General features: G+C 38.4%; 1 protein-coding gene across 1 annotated transcript in view; it reads left to right on the forward strand.

Moving 5' to 3' along the window:
* Nucleotides 1-15,071, forward strand: part of C4H4orf50 (chromosome 4 C4orf50 homolog) — a 73,191-nt gene that overhangs the window by 10,887 nt on the left and 47,233 nt on the right. Inside the window, exons 7-9 of the mRNA XM_030948440.1 lie at nt 3,733-3,909; nt 6,098-6,154; nt 6,548-6,730. Of these exons, the coding sequence (XP_030804300.1) occupies nt 3,733-3,909; nt 6,098-6,154; nt 6,548-6,730 (417 nt within the window). The remainder of the gene's footprint in view (nt 1-3,732; nt 3,910-6,097; nt 6,155-6,547; nt 6,731-15,071) is intronic.

Below are 15,071 nucleotides of genomic sequence, written 5' to 3' on the forward strand. Positions count from 1 at the left end.
TAACCCTGTAATTATTTTTGCCCTCCTTAACTGGTGAGCTGCAAAGAGGAAATACTCCTTTTCTACTAGGTGGAAAAGCACATTTGTAGCAAGCTGCAAAGATTTGCAGATTTGTTTTGAGCAGGTTGGATAGATATGGCTTTAGCAGAAAATAGAAACAAATTCTGGAAAATATAAGGGTTCTGAGATCAGTTCAGTTGCCTAAATGTCACTGTTTATCCCAGTTAAAGGCCTTAGGACATCCTGGCTGAAGGTGTATGTAGTTAGGAAGTCCTAGGCAGTTATTTCATGTTAGCTTGTACACCCTACATGGCACTATGGACTGGTGTTTAGACAGCTGAATTCAGACTTTTAAATAAAAAATTTAAAAGATTTTTCATGTCATTCTGATGTATTGGCATGTAGCATCCTAATACAATAGGATCTATTTCAAGCAGGAAGAAATACCCAGATTGTTTGAAAATAAAAAGAAATGTGTCATGTGTTTTGTTTAAGCTAGCAGATAAGATTTTGGGTGCATTTTTGGGAAACTGGGCTTTAATCCTTTTCTAGGGGACAGTCTGGGGCAATTAGTATTTATTAGGTTGGTTAGTGAAGTAAGATATTTAATATGACTCACATGGGAATAAAATTCATGGGCCTTGACAGAATATTTTTACACTGGAAAAAGAACAGGTCAGCCTTTTGCTATAAAACCCTGCCACTTTTAAATCCCTCCAACAACTTATGTTTTCAAATTAGTGTTTATCGGTCAGTAGGATAGATTTATGCAATACTGTGATGCTGTTTAGGTCTGACTTCTTGTAGGCTTAGTGTCAAATTTTGGAATACAGGTGTCTCATTCCAGGGTTGAAGATGCAGTCCATATACTTCACAGAACTGGGTTTATCCTTCCGTTGCACTACTTGATGGCAGAACTAATTCTCTGCATAACTCAGGTCCATTATGTTTTAACCAAATAACATTTATTTTGTTGGCACAATTTAGCAAGTAGTAGATCAGAAAATAGAGTAGATATATCTTAACAAAGGTCAACTTTATTTCAATAATTCCCTTCTAAAATAAACTTTTTTAATATACACGAAGCTGTTGATAGTGGATTTGTGTGAGGCCTTGAAATATAAGGTTTTGTAGATTAAAAAAAAAGACTCTTTGTCACAAAAAAGATCATGATCTACTTTCCTAGCATCATGTTACTTCCTGAGGGTAGTTTTGTTGACTGGTGATCCAGTTTTTGTTTTCAGTTACTTTCCACCCTTGACCAAAACTATTTTTCATTACTCCAAGTTACTAATAATCCCTTATACAGTAAATCACAGTAATTTATGCTTTTTCCTCTTCTAAACTTCATTTTTCTGGAATACCTCTTGCTGCAATGCTTGAAGGAAGTGAAGATGTGAGCACTCTGGGCCTAGAACCCAAAGTGTTTGAAATATGCTGTGTTTTGAGTGTGTCTTGTAGAACTTTTTGGATTTCTTATGTTCTCCAGGCCCTGCTGCCCAGGGATCCTAGTTGTCACCTGAGACTCCACAAGGCTGTCATGGTATTATTCATTGCAAGCAAAAGAGAGCTAAGATCATATCTTTGAAGCTTACTGCTAGGACTCTATTTCAGTGAAGTTGCTATCAGGTGAAATATGCTTTAGCCATAGAAGTATTTGGGTTTAGAAGTTAGAAGTCTTCTGGAATGTTGAGGTGGTGCTGTGGGTGAATTTAAGAGAAGTATGGGGGTGAGCAGGAAGGGGGCAGGGTAATGTTTACAGCTTTAAAAATGAATAGAAGAATTTTGCATGAAATGCACGCAATAAATAAAGCACAAGGCTTCCCCAGTGAACTCCTGATGACTGTCTGCAAAAAAAGCCTGTAGCAAAAAAGGTCATATTCCTTCTCATTTTCTCACTGAGTTTTCAGACAAGCACAATTCACATGAGAAGAGGAAGGTACTGGTTTTCTTTTTAATGTTTAGGTACCAATTTCAAAAAGTAGTGATCTTGAGGTTTTACAAGGATGCAGTGTGTTAAATGCTATATTTCAGGCTGAGTTATCCTTTGTTTGTTTCCCAGTCCCAGCTGCTGGGTCCTTCATCCTTCTGGAGCTTGACTACATAACCTATGGTCACTGCAAACTGGGACATCTGACAGAGTGCTTATCATAAATCTTGTATGCCTCATTTGTGTGTTGGAACTACAGAAAACTGCTGGTGGTTCAGCCAAATGCAAAAGGAAAGAGGGAACTTCTCTCTGTCCCTAACCTTCATGCAGTTGTTTTATTTTCCTACCTTTTTTTCCATAAAGCATCTTCAGTTAGGGAGTGTTTCCCATTTGGCTTTAACATACTTTTCATGTGGGAGAGAAGATAAGGGAAATACCATGTCTTGGACTCATGCTCAGGCTTTTGTCCCTGCAGCCCTGGTCTAATCCATGGTGATGTGTCCAGCTGTTCCTATTGTTCTCTTGACACAAGAGGGAGCCAAAAAGTTTGGTACAAAGCATCTGACCTGCTCCAGTGCTGTGCACAGACTGGCTTCAGGAGGAGGAGCACTGTGACAGTGACATATTTCTGCTTCAATCTGTGTTGCAGTGATGGGCTGCAGGCAGAGGAATGTGATCCATCAGCTCAGTTTGCTGTTCCCTGTGGAATGGTGCCTTCAGTGTGGTGTAGTCAGGGGTGCCAAAGTCAGAAAGGCTGTCAGAAAGGCTGGGAAAAATTTACTGTGGTGTTGTGCATCAGGGCTGAGTATGAACTTCTCTCTCAGTTGTATCAATATTTGTAACCATTAAAATCAAACCATCATTCTGCTTTGCCAGAAAGTTATATGGTTTTACCACAGTATATCATGGGTCAGACTATAATTTTTAGCTTAATCTTTTAGACTTGCTTATATATGGATACTTACATTATCAGAAATCTTGACCAGCTGTGTGTATCAATCAGTATTTTCTTTTATTATATTTTAATAAATATATATAATAGCATAAGTGTTTTTCAGGATACTTCCTTCTCCTTCAGATTTGCCTCATTCTAAATCTATATGTTTAATCAGGCAGTGTCACTTGTAGGAGCTGACCTTATGATGCTGACCATCAATCTAAAGCTCTCACTAATCCTTTCAGTCTATGAAATTGGGGAGAAAAGAAATTGAAGAGTGTGGGAGGAGGAGTTCAATTCAGAAGCTTCTCTTTCCTCTTGCTCTGTATCATGATTATTACATTTAATGTAACAAATATTGGTTTTATAAATTTTTACTTAAGGTCTGATTAGTTTATTAATAATCTTCCAGAATAAATAAATATTTGGGAGAGTGGAATTATCTCACTGAGATAAGTATATGTAGAAAAACAAGGGACATATTACTTCTTGTTGAAGCAGGAGAGTGGGAACATCTGAGGTTTTTCCTTCCTTGGTCACTTCATCTGTCTTTGCCCACTTTCCCCATTACATCATTACAATACATATATTTACCTTGAAGAAATGTTGTAGGAACCCATTTCTATACCTCTTCTCACAGGAGTCAAATACTCTTTACATATAAAGAGTTTAAGATTAGTGCAAAATATAAGTGTTAATATGTTAATGAAGTTTTGTGATCATACATTTTATAACAGCTTGCTTCTTTTTGATGTACAAGGTAAGTAGTTATATTGATTGGGAAGTTTTGTGGTATAAGGCATGATTAAGAATATTTTTGTTGTTTTATACACCTAAATTGAAAATCTATGTATTTTCTCTCTAGCCTGTGTCCACATTGAAGGATGCCCAGGAAAAAGAGGTGAATAAAATAGCCAGTAAGAGATTAGAGCAGCAAGTGTTGACCTTGAAAGCCCAGCTCAGGGACCAGGCTGCATTACAAAATCAGTTTCATGACTTGCAGAATAAAGTGGAACTCCTTCAGGCTCAGCTATGTGAAAAGGTATTAAAATGTTTTCTGTGTGGTTAAATGTGAGCTTAGATGTCAGATTCTACATCGCTCTTTTCAAAGGGGAGAAGCAAAATAGTTTTCTTTCCTGGGAATGAATCTGAGGATAGTTACATGGTTTCCAGGCATATAAAAGTACTCCTAACTTCAGAAATTAGGGAAAAGATGTAAACTGCCAGAGTGATCCATGTTATGGAAAAATGATAGATGATCATGAAAATTCAGTCTCTGCTCTAATTAATCCCCATAATGTAATGCAACCACAGTGATGCTGCAATTCTTTACAGAGCCACCTCCTTGGCTTAAATTGTCAGGATTTTTTAACATTCACAACTCTCTTTTTCCAACTATGTCAGATTATGAAATTCCAAGCTAAGAGTAGAATTTTGGTAGAGTTTTCCTAACTTTTTTGGTTCACCTGCTAGGGTTACACATGAAGAGTTTCAGTATTTTCAGACAGGTGTGTGGTGTGGATTTTTGTCATAGTTATTCTGATGAGAACCCCCATGTATGCACAAATGCACTGACACAAGCAGTTTGTACACTTGGGCATTATTTTTCACCTGGCAAACCAGAACAGGTACATTAAGATTTGTAAAGCTGCTGCTGTAAGTGTGACTGCAGCTACTGAACTCTTGGGTGGAAACAAATTCCTCCTAGGACTTCTTTCCCTTAGATTTTGTTTCCTATTGGGAATTATATTTTGGAACAGGATAATAGTCACAATGTGAGCCAAATTGGAATTGCCCACCAGGCCCTGAAACAGCTACTAAATGGCATGTTCTCAATAGTGCTCTTTGTTCTTCATAGCCTGAGACAACGAGTAGGACATGCTTCTACTCTGAAATACAAGAGCTTATTGTCTTCTCCCTACTGGGAACAGGTTTCATTCTACTTTCTCCACAGTAAACCCATCTTTCTACAACTTTTGTTTCTGTTTCGTTGTTGTTTGTCTGTTTGTTTGGTGGTGGTAGCTTTGTTTTGTTTTTCCTAGCCTCACCCTGTGCTGTGGTTTGCTCTAAACCAGTCCTGTAAAGAGGGTTAGTGCCTTCTCTCAGGCGTGGGTTAGGGGATGCCTCTTAGAAGAGCAGTGCTGGTAAAATGAAACTGTTCTGTAGTGTCTGGTGTCACATCTGATGGTAGGTGAGCAAAGGGTGAGATATGCTGTCCATATAAATGGACAAATCCTAATTTTTCTCTTGCATCAGCAAGATGTGTTGCTCCCTGCCTCATCAAGAATTTAATGTCTCCAGTGCAGGGAACTATTGCCAGCTCTTTGTTTGTTTCCCCAGTGCAATATAAATACATGTTTCCCCTGTCCTGCCTGCTCTGATTCCTCCCAAGCTCACAATTTATTAGCTGAGGACAATGTGACCTTTTTCAGCATAACTGATTTCTCAAACAGGAGGGGTTTTAAATGATGAATATAATATACTTACTGTAAACTTTATAGAAATATAAATTGTCAGGCAAGATAAATGCAAAAGGAATCTGTACTTTATTGTCAAAAGTACTGTGTTGATTCATAGTGGTAATGGATTTTATGTGGCAGGATGCTCTGCATAATCAGAAAGGAGGGTTACCATCAGTAGATTTTAATCATAAGGTACAGACTAAGTAATCTGGCTCCCTCTGCTTCACCTCCTAATAGAGGACATGTATCAGCTGTGTCAGAGTAAAAGGTTGTTGTTGATGGTTCTTTTCCAGAGTAGAATATACATGCAGAAAATCCCTCCTCTTTTCTCTGATTTTACAGTATAATATTGATAAGGAAAGGGAAAATTTTCCTCCAATGAATGTTTTGGAAGATTCACAGAGTAAATATGAAACTGAGTGCATAATGAAGATGCCAAGTCTTTACTGTGATGCTGCTTTGATTAAATAACCTCACTGATCTAAGGCTCCATCTAAGAACATCCAAAAGCCTTTGATAATTTTTAAGACCAATGCTGATGTGGTTAGGACAGTATTTTTATGCCAGAGCCTATCTGTGTGCAACCAATGCCTTGCACTGATTCATCTTGTTTGTGATACAGGGTCCCACAGATAGATTGTGATGTGTGACACAGATATGCAAAGTGTACACTTCAGAGTCAGGTCTAAAACAAATATCAAAAAACTGCTGGAGTATTTCAAAGTAATTCTTGAATAAATTGATGCAGGATATTTTTCAACCTTTCAGGAGAAAGAGCTGCAGAAGAGGAAGTCTGAAGTGAAGTTGACATTAGCTCCTCTGAAGGTACTGTGTTTCCCTGAACCCTGATTCAGGACCTGCACAAGGGAATCCCTTTGCTTACAGGCTCTGTGCCTTCCTCTGCAGCTGTCCCCGATTTTCTGGTGCTGCTGCCTTCACCCTAGGCAAGGGCTCACTGACATCATTGCAAGGCAACTTTCAGCCTGTCAAAAGGGGGACCTTGCACATGGAAAGGGAACATCTCTTTCCATTTTATCTGTGCATAGATATTGCTCTTGAAGGTATGGAGGTATCTAATAATGTAGAGATATAGGAATACAGTCTGTAGCTTTGAGTCAAAATGTCCAATTACATATCAGACAAAAAATGTAATCTTGCAGTCTCAGAAGGGAGTGAAATGACAGAGCCATGGGATGTTTATTTGTTCATACCACACAGGCTAAGCTGGCTTGCCTCACCCAAAAGTGCCAGGAAAGGAACAGCTTCATTAGGAGAATGCATGATGAATTCCACAGGCAAGGATTTATTAACTCTGCATTTGATGAAGAGATGAAGAGCCTGGTGAATGACATGACCCTGGCAGAGTACATGGTTGCTTTTACACCTATGTGTAATCAAGTGGTAAGTGCTCCTACTTCCTTGTAGGATCCTCATGTGTACACTATTGAATTAAGTGGTGGTTTTCAAAGTGTTTATAGAGACTTAATGTGTAATTATAAAATATATTTCATTGCTTAATATAAGTATTGCTTCAGAAAAATCATGGAGTTGGCCATTTTACTATTGCTGTAGGCAGGGTCTAAATTTCAGGAGCTTAAAGCAAAGTGCATCAATGTTCCATGCAAGAAACACTCCCCTGGTATTTTAACTAAGTATCTGATGGATAATGCAGCACATATTACCCAATTTCATTTTAAGTATGAATTTTGCATTTCTTTCCTGCACAATGCATTGTTTCAGATTTCTGAAGATGTTGGGAAAAAAAAGGTCAACAGTGAATATTTTAAGACTTAAGTCAACTCAGTGGGCATTTGTATTTGAAAGGCAGTTAGTCAGTTGTGTTTCTCTGGCAAGGCAAAAGTGGGAAGCAGTCTGTTTCACACCTGGTTATATTCAATATTGTCATTATATGGATGCTGGGAATAAACTTCTGAAGTTTGGAGTTACATCTACTTGAAGACTTTCTTAAGGACAGGAATCTCAATCTGGCAACCAGAAGAAACAGGAATTCCCTTGCAGTGCTTCAGTGTCCATCAACAAGTTCTTTTTCCTTTTGATTTTCTGTTTATTTTTTTAAAGCCTGTAAAAGTACCCAAACAATATTTGGTAATGTTTGTGTCGAGTACACTTGAGTAGAATCTTTTTGGTTAAGAGTGGGGTAGGGGGAGGAAGTACTGTGCATTACACATTTGTATAATATTGTGTGCTTGTCACAACAGAACACAGAATATTGGTTCATACTATATATTGTACTTCAGCTGACACAATGCACTGCAAAATGAATACATTAAAAGAATTTGTCTTAATGACACTTGACATTTTCACCAGCGGAAGATGCTCAAAATGGTTATATAGTATAATAAATCCACAGGCTTATTTTTCTGATGATTTTGCATTTTAACACACTGAGTAGTATTCTGTATCATGTTGATAGTGCTTATTCTTACAGTGTTACTAAGTGTTGCAAGCTATCACTCAGTCCTGCTTGTTTTTGTGGCAAAAAGCAATTTAACTGCACCTTAAGGAAAAGGTGGATTGAGTCCTGGCTGCAGGATGGGACAGGACTCTGTGTCTGGCTGTGTCTCCTTGAGTACCTCAAGTGTGGGTCCAGCAGTGCCTCACCCAAGCTCCCACTGCACAGGGGTGTTTTTTGGAATTCATCTGTCAGAAGGGAGATAGTGCTCACCTGCCTTCAGGCTTTTCTCAGACACTGCTGTGATAGATGAGCATTAATAAAGCTTGCCAACACAATAAATATCAAAATACCGTTCACATTCACACTGTCTCCCTAAAAGTTCAATTATCACAAAACTTAGCAGGTTCAACAAGAGAGAATTAGATTAAATATATATTCTGATAGCAGATAGTGAACTTATCTGCAGCATGGAGCCCCACATTAAATCCCCTGCTTTGACAGAAATTTAGCTGTTCATACTAAGTGGAGCACAAGCCCCTTCCATGGTGTCTGGCACTGTAGTGGCCACAGGTCTCACTTAGGCTCAGGCACAAATAGGATTCAAGCCTGGGGTTTTTTATCATGCAAGGAACAGACTGGCTCTTGCTGGGTGTCTTCACACTGAGCTGAAGGCTCTTCTGGTCTGTGATAAATCCTTCCACATATGACAGGGGGAAACTTTCCTATCAAGGAAGAGTTGCATGTTCTCATGAAAAATGTCTATTTCTATGCATCAGGTTTCCAATGGAAGACACTTCAATGAAAAAATGTCCAAGTTTCACTACTGCTAATTTAATGATGATTACAATAAAAAAAAGGAGAGAGAGAGACTGTTTCATATTCATGTGATACATTCCTTTGGTTTAAAAGATCTTGTACTGAATTCTGTGGACATATGTTTAAGTGAACTAACTTTTCATCTTGGAAATTTTATTTCTTGCTTTCAACTCTTATTCTCCCTAGACTTCACATCTAAGATTCCAGAGCTATACCAAACATCCACTTACATAAAATTCCTTTGAAAGCTCATTCCTTCCTTCCCCTCAGTTTTTCACTCCTACAGCATTCATAACATTAGAATTCTACTATACAAAACCTGGTGGATTGTTGTTTTTTGGGGGTTTTTTTACTTTTATTTTCCTTCTTAAATTAAAGATTTGCTATTGGCTTTATTCATTACTGGAACCAGTAACAAGTAGAACACTGTCACACATTGGCAGCAAACCTCTGTGCTGTGACTTACTGATGAATTTCAGCTCAAAGTTTGCAGTGATGAATGAAGAACTGATCCAGAACCTTTTGAAAGGGAAGGGGACTCTGTACTCATTCAGTGCCTGACCTTTTGTAGTTCAGTAAAAAACTTTGAGTCATGTTCTCAGCGAAAAAATTGGTTCATAGTTCTATTAAGAGCTCTTTTTTTTTTTTTCTTTTTGATCTGTACATGAAATTACAAGTAGAGGGGATAGAGCTGCTTCAGCTGGGTGCTGGGATGCCCCAGCTTTGGTGGGGCACTTAGGGGCACCACCAAGTAACTCGTGCTCACAGACCAAGGCAAACTTCTGTTCTTTGCTTATTCAGGACACAATGGATTCTTGGTCTTTTCCTTCTGTTGGACAGTATTTTCTCCCTAATTTTCATCCCAGTTAAAATAATAAACCACAAAGATGGTGTTATGCAAAACCCACTGTCTTTGGAGCTTCTCTTCAGACTTTCAAGGCTCTGCTCTCAGACATGATAAATCCCTGTTGTCCCTGTGGCTTTATTTTGCTGACTAACTCAAAACTTCCATCAGTTCAGTTCAGCAGAGCTGCATACATTTTGAGGCTTGTCATTCTTGATTATTTTCACAGCCCAGTGTTACATTCAAATGTTTGTAAGTGAAAAATAAAATTTGCTTGAATCATGTAGTATCTCATTATTTTTTTCCAGCAGTGCACTCTTCATTGAGGTCAGATATATGCTAGAGTATTAGGTTCATAAAAGACAGTTTTCCTTCTCTTAATACGTCACTGTAAAGAGGACTAGGTTTTGAATTACTTTTCATCATGATAAAACTGTACACCATGAAGCTCTTTATTTGTAATTTAGCTTAATTGAGCAATTTAGTGTAATTTAATTTAATTTTAGTGGGTTTTATAATAATAAACATATATGATTGGACCGAAGGGGTTTTATTTAAATTCTTTTTCATCCACCACCTATGTCACTTTGGTGAAAGCAAAAATTCTATGCAGGATGGCGAATAAATGCTGACTCTCAGTTTTAAAAAAAGTAATCTTTTGGGCAGGCATTGGAATGACAATGTATGTCTAATATGAACTTGAAATTTTTTGGAGACACCAAGAAGTTCATTTCTAAGGCTTTGTGATATATTCTCTTTTTAAAAGACTTGAGAAACCATTGCAGCCCATGGGAATGGAGTGATAATAAACTTTGGCAATAGGAATATTTTAAAACCTTGTTTTGTGTCTGGAAAACAAAAAGCATGTGGCTGAAGAGGACACATTGCTGGGACAAGGGCTGCCTCCAGCGGGTACACGTGGCACTGGGCACAGTGCCCTGGCTGGGAGTCACATCCCCAATGTCAGACACAAAATGTGTGTCCATGTTTGGCCTTTTGTCATGTCCCATTTTAATCACCTCCCTTTGAATGCTGATTTTTTTTTTTAATTGGAAGTACCTTGGCCTCATCCTTCTTTTCTTGCCTTTGTAGAATTAATTCGTGGACATTATTAACAGTTATTGTTTTTCTGCCTTTCCCAGTGAAAAGAACACAGGACAACATTCATCAACTGATCTTGGACATTTATGTTCACAAAACATCTAACAAAAAAGGTCTGGGACTTAGCTTTGCAACAGCTGCTTTACTTGGGATGGTAAAAGTGGGAAGCAAGAGGAGATGTTCCAGATGAGTAATAGGACATGTGAAGGATGAGGCTCGATTTTTTTTCCTGGGTTTAGGTGTCTACTTGCAGTTTAAGGGCCAGGATTTACCCACTCTGCTGGCTTGAACATGAGGCAGTGTCCATGCTGCTTTTGATGGATCAGAGAACCACACAGAGGAGCAAGTGAGTTTGGCTCCCCTTTCAAATGGACACAGCCCAGCCGGTACAGTTGTGCAATATTTTGGGCCTTTTCTCTCTCTTTTGGACTTGGTGTGGAGAAAAAGGAGTATGTTTAATTCTTTCCCTCAAATGATTGAGCAAACTGCCTCTGTCTGGATGTCTGTAATGGAAAATGCTGCTCATCCAATTTCTCTTGTGCTGGAACACTTAGACCTGATGATGTATTTTATATATTCTTTCCATAGTGGATCTGAAACCATTGTGGCTGTTTGCCCTCATTTCTTGGGGCTGAAAGGGAATTTGTGCAAGGGATGTAGGGATAAATGGTAGTGCTTTTTAATGGTTTTCATGCAGTCATCTTAAACCTTATGGATGGCAAGCTCCAGGCAAGGAATGTGTCCAGTGCAGTGAATTGTTTTACAGAATAGGGATTAAATGCTCAGAACACCATAGCTTAATTCTTCTTTCTGTCAAGGGATTTCTTCTGAGATATGTTTTAATAGAACAATGCTTTTGTTTGTTTATTAGTTTGTATTTCTATTCCTTACTTTGCAGTTTCCAGTGAACTGTATTTGAAGATAATAGGCCTGAAATAAAATTCTCTGATGCTTTCCTTAAAATGGTTTGTGCGTGGCTGTTAAGGCCAGAGGCTTTTTCTGGCACTGAGGGTGAGATACATTTCCTATATGATGTCTGTACTTCTGACAGTCATCTGTGGTAGTTTAACTGTTTATTTTCATAGTTAAAGCAGAGAAAAACATCCTTCCAAGGAATTATCCTGCCCATTTTATATACCTGCTTTAGGTAAGTGCAGATGACTGAGCACTGACAGGCTGCCCAGAGAGGGAGTGGAGTCTCCATCATTGGAGATCTTCAAGAACCATCTGGACACAAACCTGTTCCATGTGCTCTGGGATGGCCCTGCTTGAGCAGGGAGGGTGGAGCAGATGACCCAGTCTGGTCCCTTCCAGCCTGACCCATCCTGGGATTCTGGGATAAGTTGGGAAGAGCTGTAAAAGTTGGGCTCCAGTGATTGTGAAGGGGGCCAGGGGAGATACACCTTGGTTTGATGAGTCCCACTCTCAGAAGGGAGAAAGAATTTAACTTTGGGCTTTCAGTCTTTTTGGGACAAGGCTGATCAAGAGCAAGGAATCTTTCAAGAGAAAGGTTTCTTTGCAGGAAAAAGCATTTTTACCTGACTTTACAAAAAACGTGCCTTGAATGATTGGAATTGCAAGTGAATGAAAGAGTGGAATTAGTTATTTAGTAATTTTTTTAAGAAGGGTGAAGTCCATAGAGATATGTTATTTTTGACATTTAGAGAAATTATTAAAAATATTGAGAGACATGAAATACAGCTTTTAAAAAGTTAGTGACAACCTGGCCTTTCCAGTGAAATAACTGATAAAGCTGTTCAATAATTATGTAAGTGGTTGTTTGGATAAAGGGGATCTCAAGAATTTGTGCTGGCTGAGGAGAAGGTTCTTACTCAAGGTTAGTGCCCTTTGAAAGTAAAATTGGGTTCAGCTGACAAGATTTAGATCTATTTCCTGATTGCATAATACAGATATTTTAGCAGTGATTTTTGTTGGAGTTCATGGACAACAGCATGCATTCTCTAGAGCAGCACATGCCAGTACAGGAATAGCCATGACTAAAAAAGGAAAGCTTTAAAAGCTAACCTTCCTTTGTTTTCTGATAAATGGTAGAATTTAGATTAACATAAAATATACAATTAAAAATATGCAGATAAATTAAAACATTTTCATCCTATCTCTGACACCGCTGTCATTTTTTTTGTAGTGTTGGGAGAAGCTGATGTTTTTTGGTTTCAATTGAAATCCTTTCTAGAACTTGGCATCATACAACTTTACACTCTTCTCAGTTTGGTCAAATACCACAATATTTTCATTTCTTCCTAGGTGGGATAATTTGTGGAAAATTGAGAGGAAAGCAAAAAAAGAATGGAAAAATAGAATAAATACAGTAAAAATAACAATAATAAGAAAGAACCAACCTGAAAAAGAACAAGTTAATGTCTGGGCAATTGAGACAAAACACAAAAGTTTTGCTTAGCTGTAGGAAAGTGCTGTAGGAAATACAATCTTTAGTGCTAGTCTTATGACACAGCAGAGATGAGTCTTTTGAGGATCATACCAATTTTCCAATATAGTGCAGACTGTACTGTGAAATCTTTGTCAGGGTAGTAACATCTTCACTCACTGGGGTTTGCATTAACCCTGCTTTCTGCTGAGTGTCACTACTTTGGCTGCAGAAGAATTTGCTAATTCCAAGAGGCAAAAGGGTTTGTGGGGTAAAGACTTGAAGGAAATGAATGACCCTGCAAAGAGGTTATTTTTCTAGAAATGACTTGTGCCAGTGTCACAGTTTTGATTTGGTGGTGTGTTTTTTTCTGGCAGCTTTACCAGCTCCTCTGCCTATGAGCAGGACAGTGATTTGCCTTTTCATGGGTCACTGAGCTCCAGAACTTGTTCTGCTCCCGCTCAATCTCATCTATCACCACGAATGCCTCTAACTGTGCTTCCTGTAGTGAGGAAATTCTCATCAAATATTTTTAGATCTGATATCTTCATGCCTCAAAACATTTCAGGGCTGACCTTTCATTGCTTTAAGCCAGCTGGCATTTTTTGTGAGTGATGGGGAGAGATACTGCGCTTGTAACCTTGGTTAGAAACCAAGGACTTCTGGAGCTGCCTTGGGCTCCTGTGTCTAGAGGGGAATGTCCAAATGTAAAGCTTTCACTTTCCAGCTGATCTATGGCTGCAATGCTAGGACATGTTTGGGTATTCATGCCACCTTGCCCAAATAAATGCAATATCCAGATGGCATTACAGGCCCCCTCTGAAACCAGCACAGAGAAAGCAAACCTTTTAGGGAAGAGCAGCAATCGAAATTCTGTGCCCCAAACTGACCAGTGTGGGTGTTCCTTCCATTCCTGGATGTGCCTGCCTTGTTCCCTGGCCTTGTTCAGCCTGAAATCAAGGATCCAGGTGGAAGCTGCTGCTGGGCAGTGTCTCAGCTGGCCACATGTGCCTGTGTTGGGTACTTTAAGGAGACCAATGGCCACAATTCATCAGAACTGGTTCCCTCTTCTCATGGTGGGGAGCCAAGAACAGGAGGTGAAATGGCAACAACAAAAACACCATGTGTTCTTCTTTATCTCATAATAGAACTGTATTTAGATGCAGGAGCTTGTCAGTAAATGCTCACCTTTCTGTTGGATCATCTCAGAGCAATTTTACATTCCTATTGCATTTCAGAGTCCTTTGATTTTTTGTTTTTTTTAATGGACACAAGTGATGTAGCTAAGACTCAGTAAAGATGCACAGAGCAAAACCAATATATTATTTTAAGTAAAATGGGGTTTCTTTTAAGTAATTCTTCTTGACCTGGCATATATATGTATCTGCATTTCTGGAGCTTTTGCAAGAGGCCTAATGGCTATGAGATGTTAATGCATAATGAGGTGAATTAATTTTAGAAAGAAAGAAATAAATCTTCAAAACCTGAAAGGCTGATATGACAAGGCTTGCAATCTCAAGAAACAATGCAACAGTGATCTGGTAGGTATAATAAATTTGGGTTTGAATTATAAAATGCTACTGCCTTGTAGTAGTCATTGGTATTCAGGGAGATCTGCTTGCAACTGTTATGAAAATGTGCATAATTAAACTGCCATTTCTCTCTTAAATTTGTCTGCAGCTCAGTGACAATATTCTAAAAGGATAGTTTGCTCTGGTGTTAAAGTTGATTTGGATATGAAATAAGATCAACTGAATTAATATTTTTTTTTGTTTTGTATAGGAGGGTCTGGATAAGAGTTCATGCAGTTGAACTAACACACCTTTGGAGTCTGTTCAGCTTAACTTTTTTGAACAGTCATAGGTAGACAAACCTGAATTAGTTGTGCACTGTGGAGTGAGAAAATATGTTTGTAAAACAATCCTATTAGAAATTTTTAGATCCTTCAAGATAACTGAGATAATTTTTAAAGTTAGGAATTTTTTCCTAGTTTTAATCTAGGTTTTCTTAATAGCCCAAGGCAAATTTTCAGCCATAGTTAAAGCTTAGAGATCTTTTTTGTTTTGTTTTGAGGATGACTTGTTGAATATAGGATTCTTATTTAGAGAGGTGCAGGAATGCTCCACATCTGAAACAATTGGTATGTTATCTTTTCCCTTATTTTGCTAAATATAGTTTA

The sequence above is a fragment of the Camarhynchus parvulus genome, chromosome 4 (assembly GCF_901933205.1).
Source record: "Camarhynchus parvulus chromosome 4, STF_HiC, whole genome shotgun sequence".
NCBI lineage: Eukaryota > Metazoa > Chordata > Aves > Passeriformes > Thraupidae > Camarhynchus > Camarhynchus parvulus.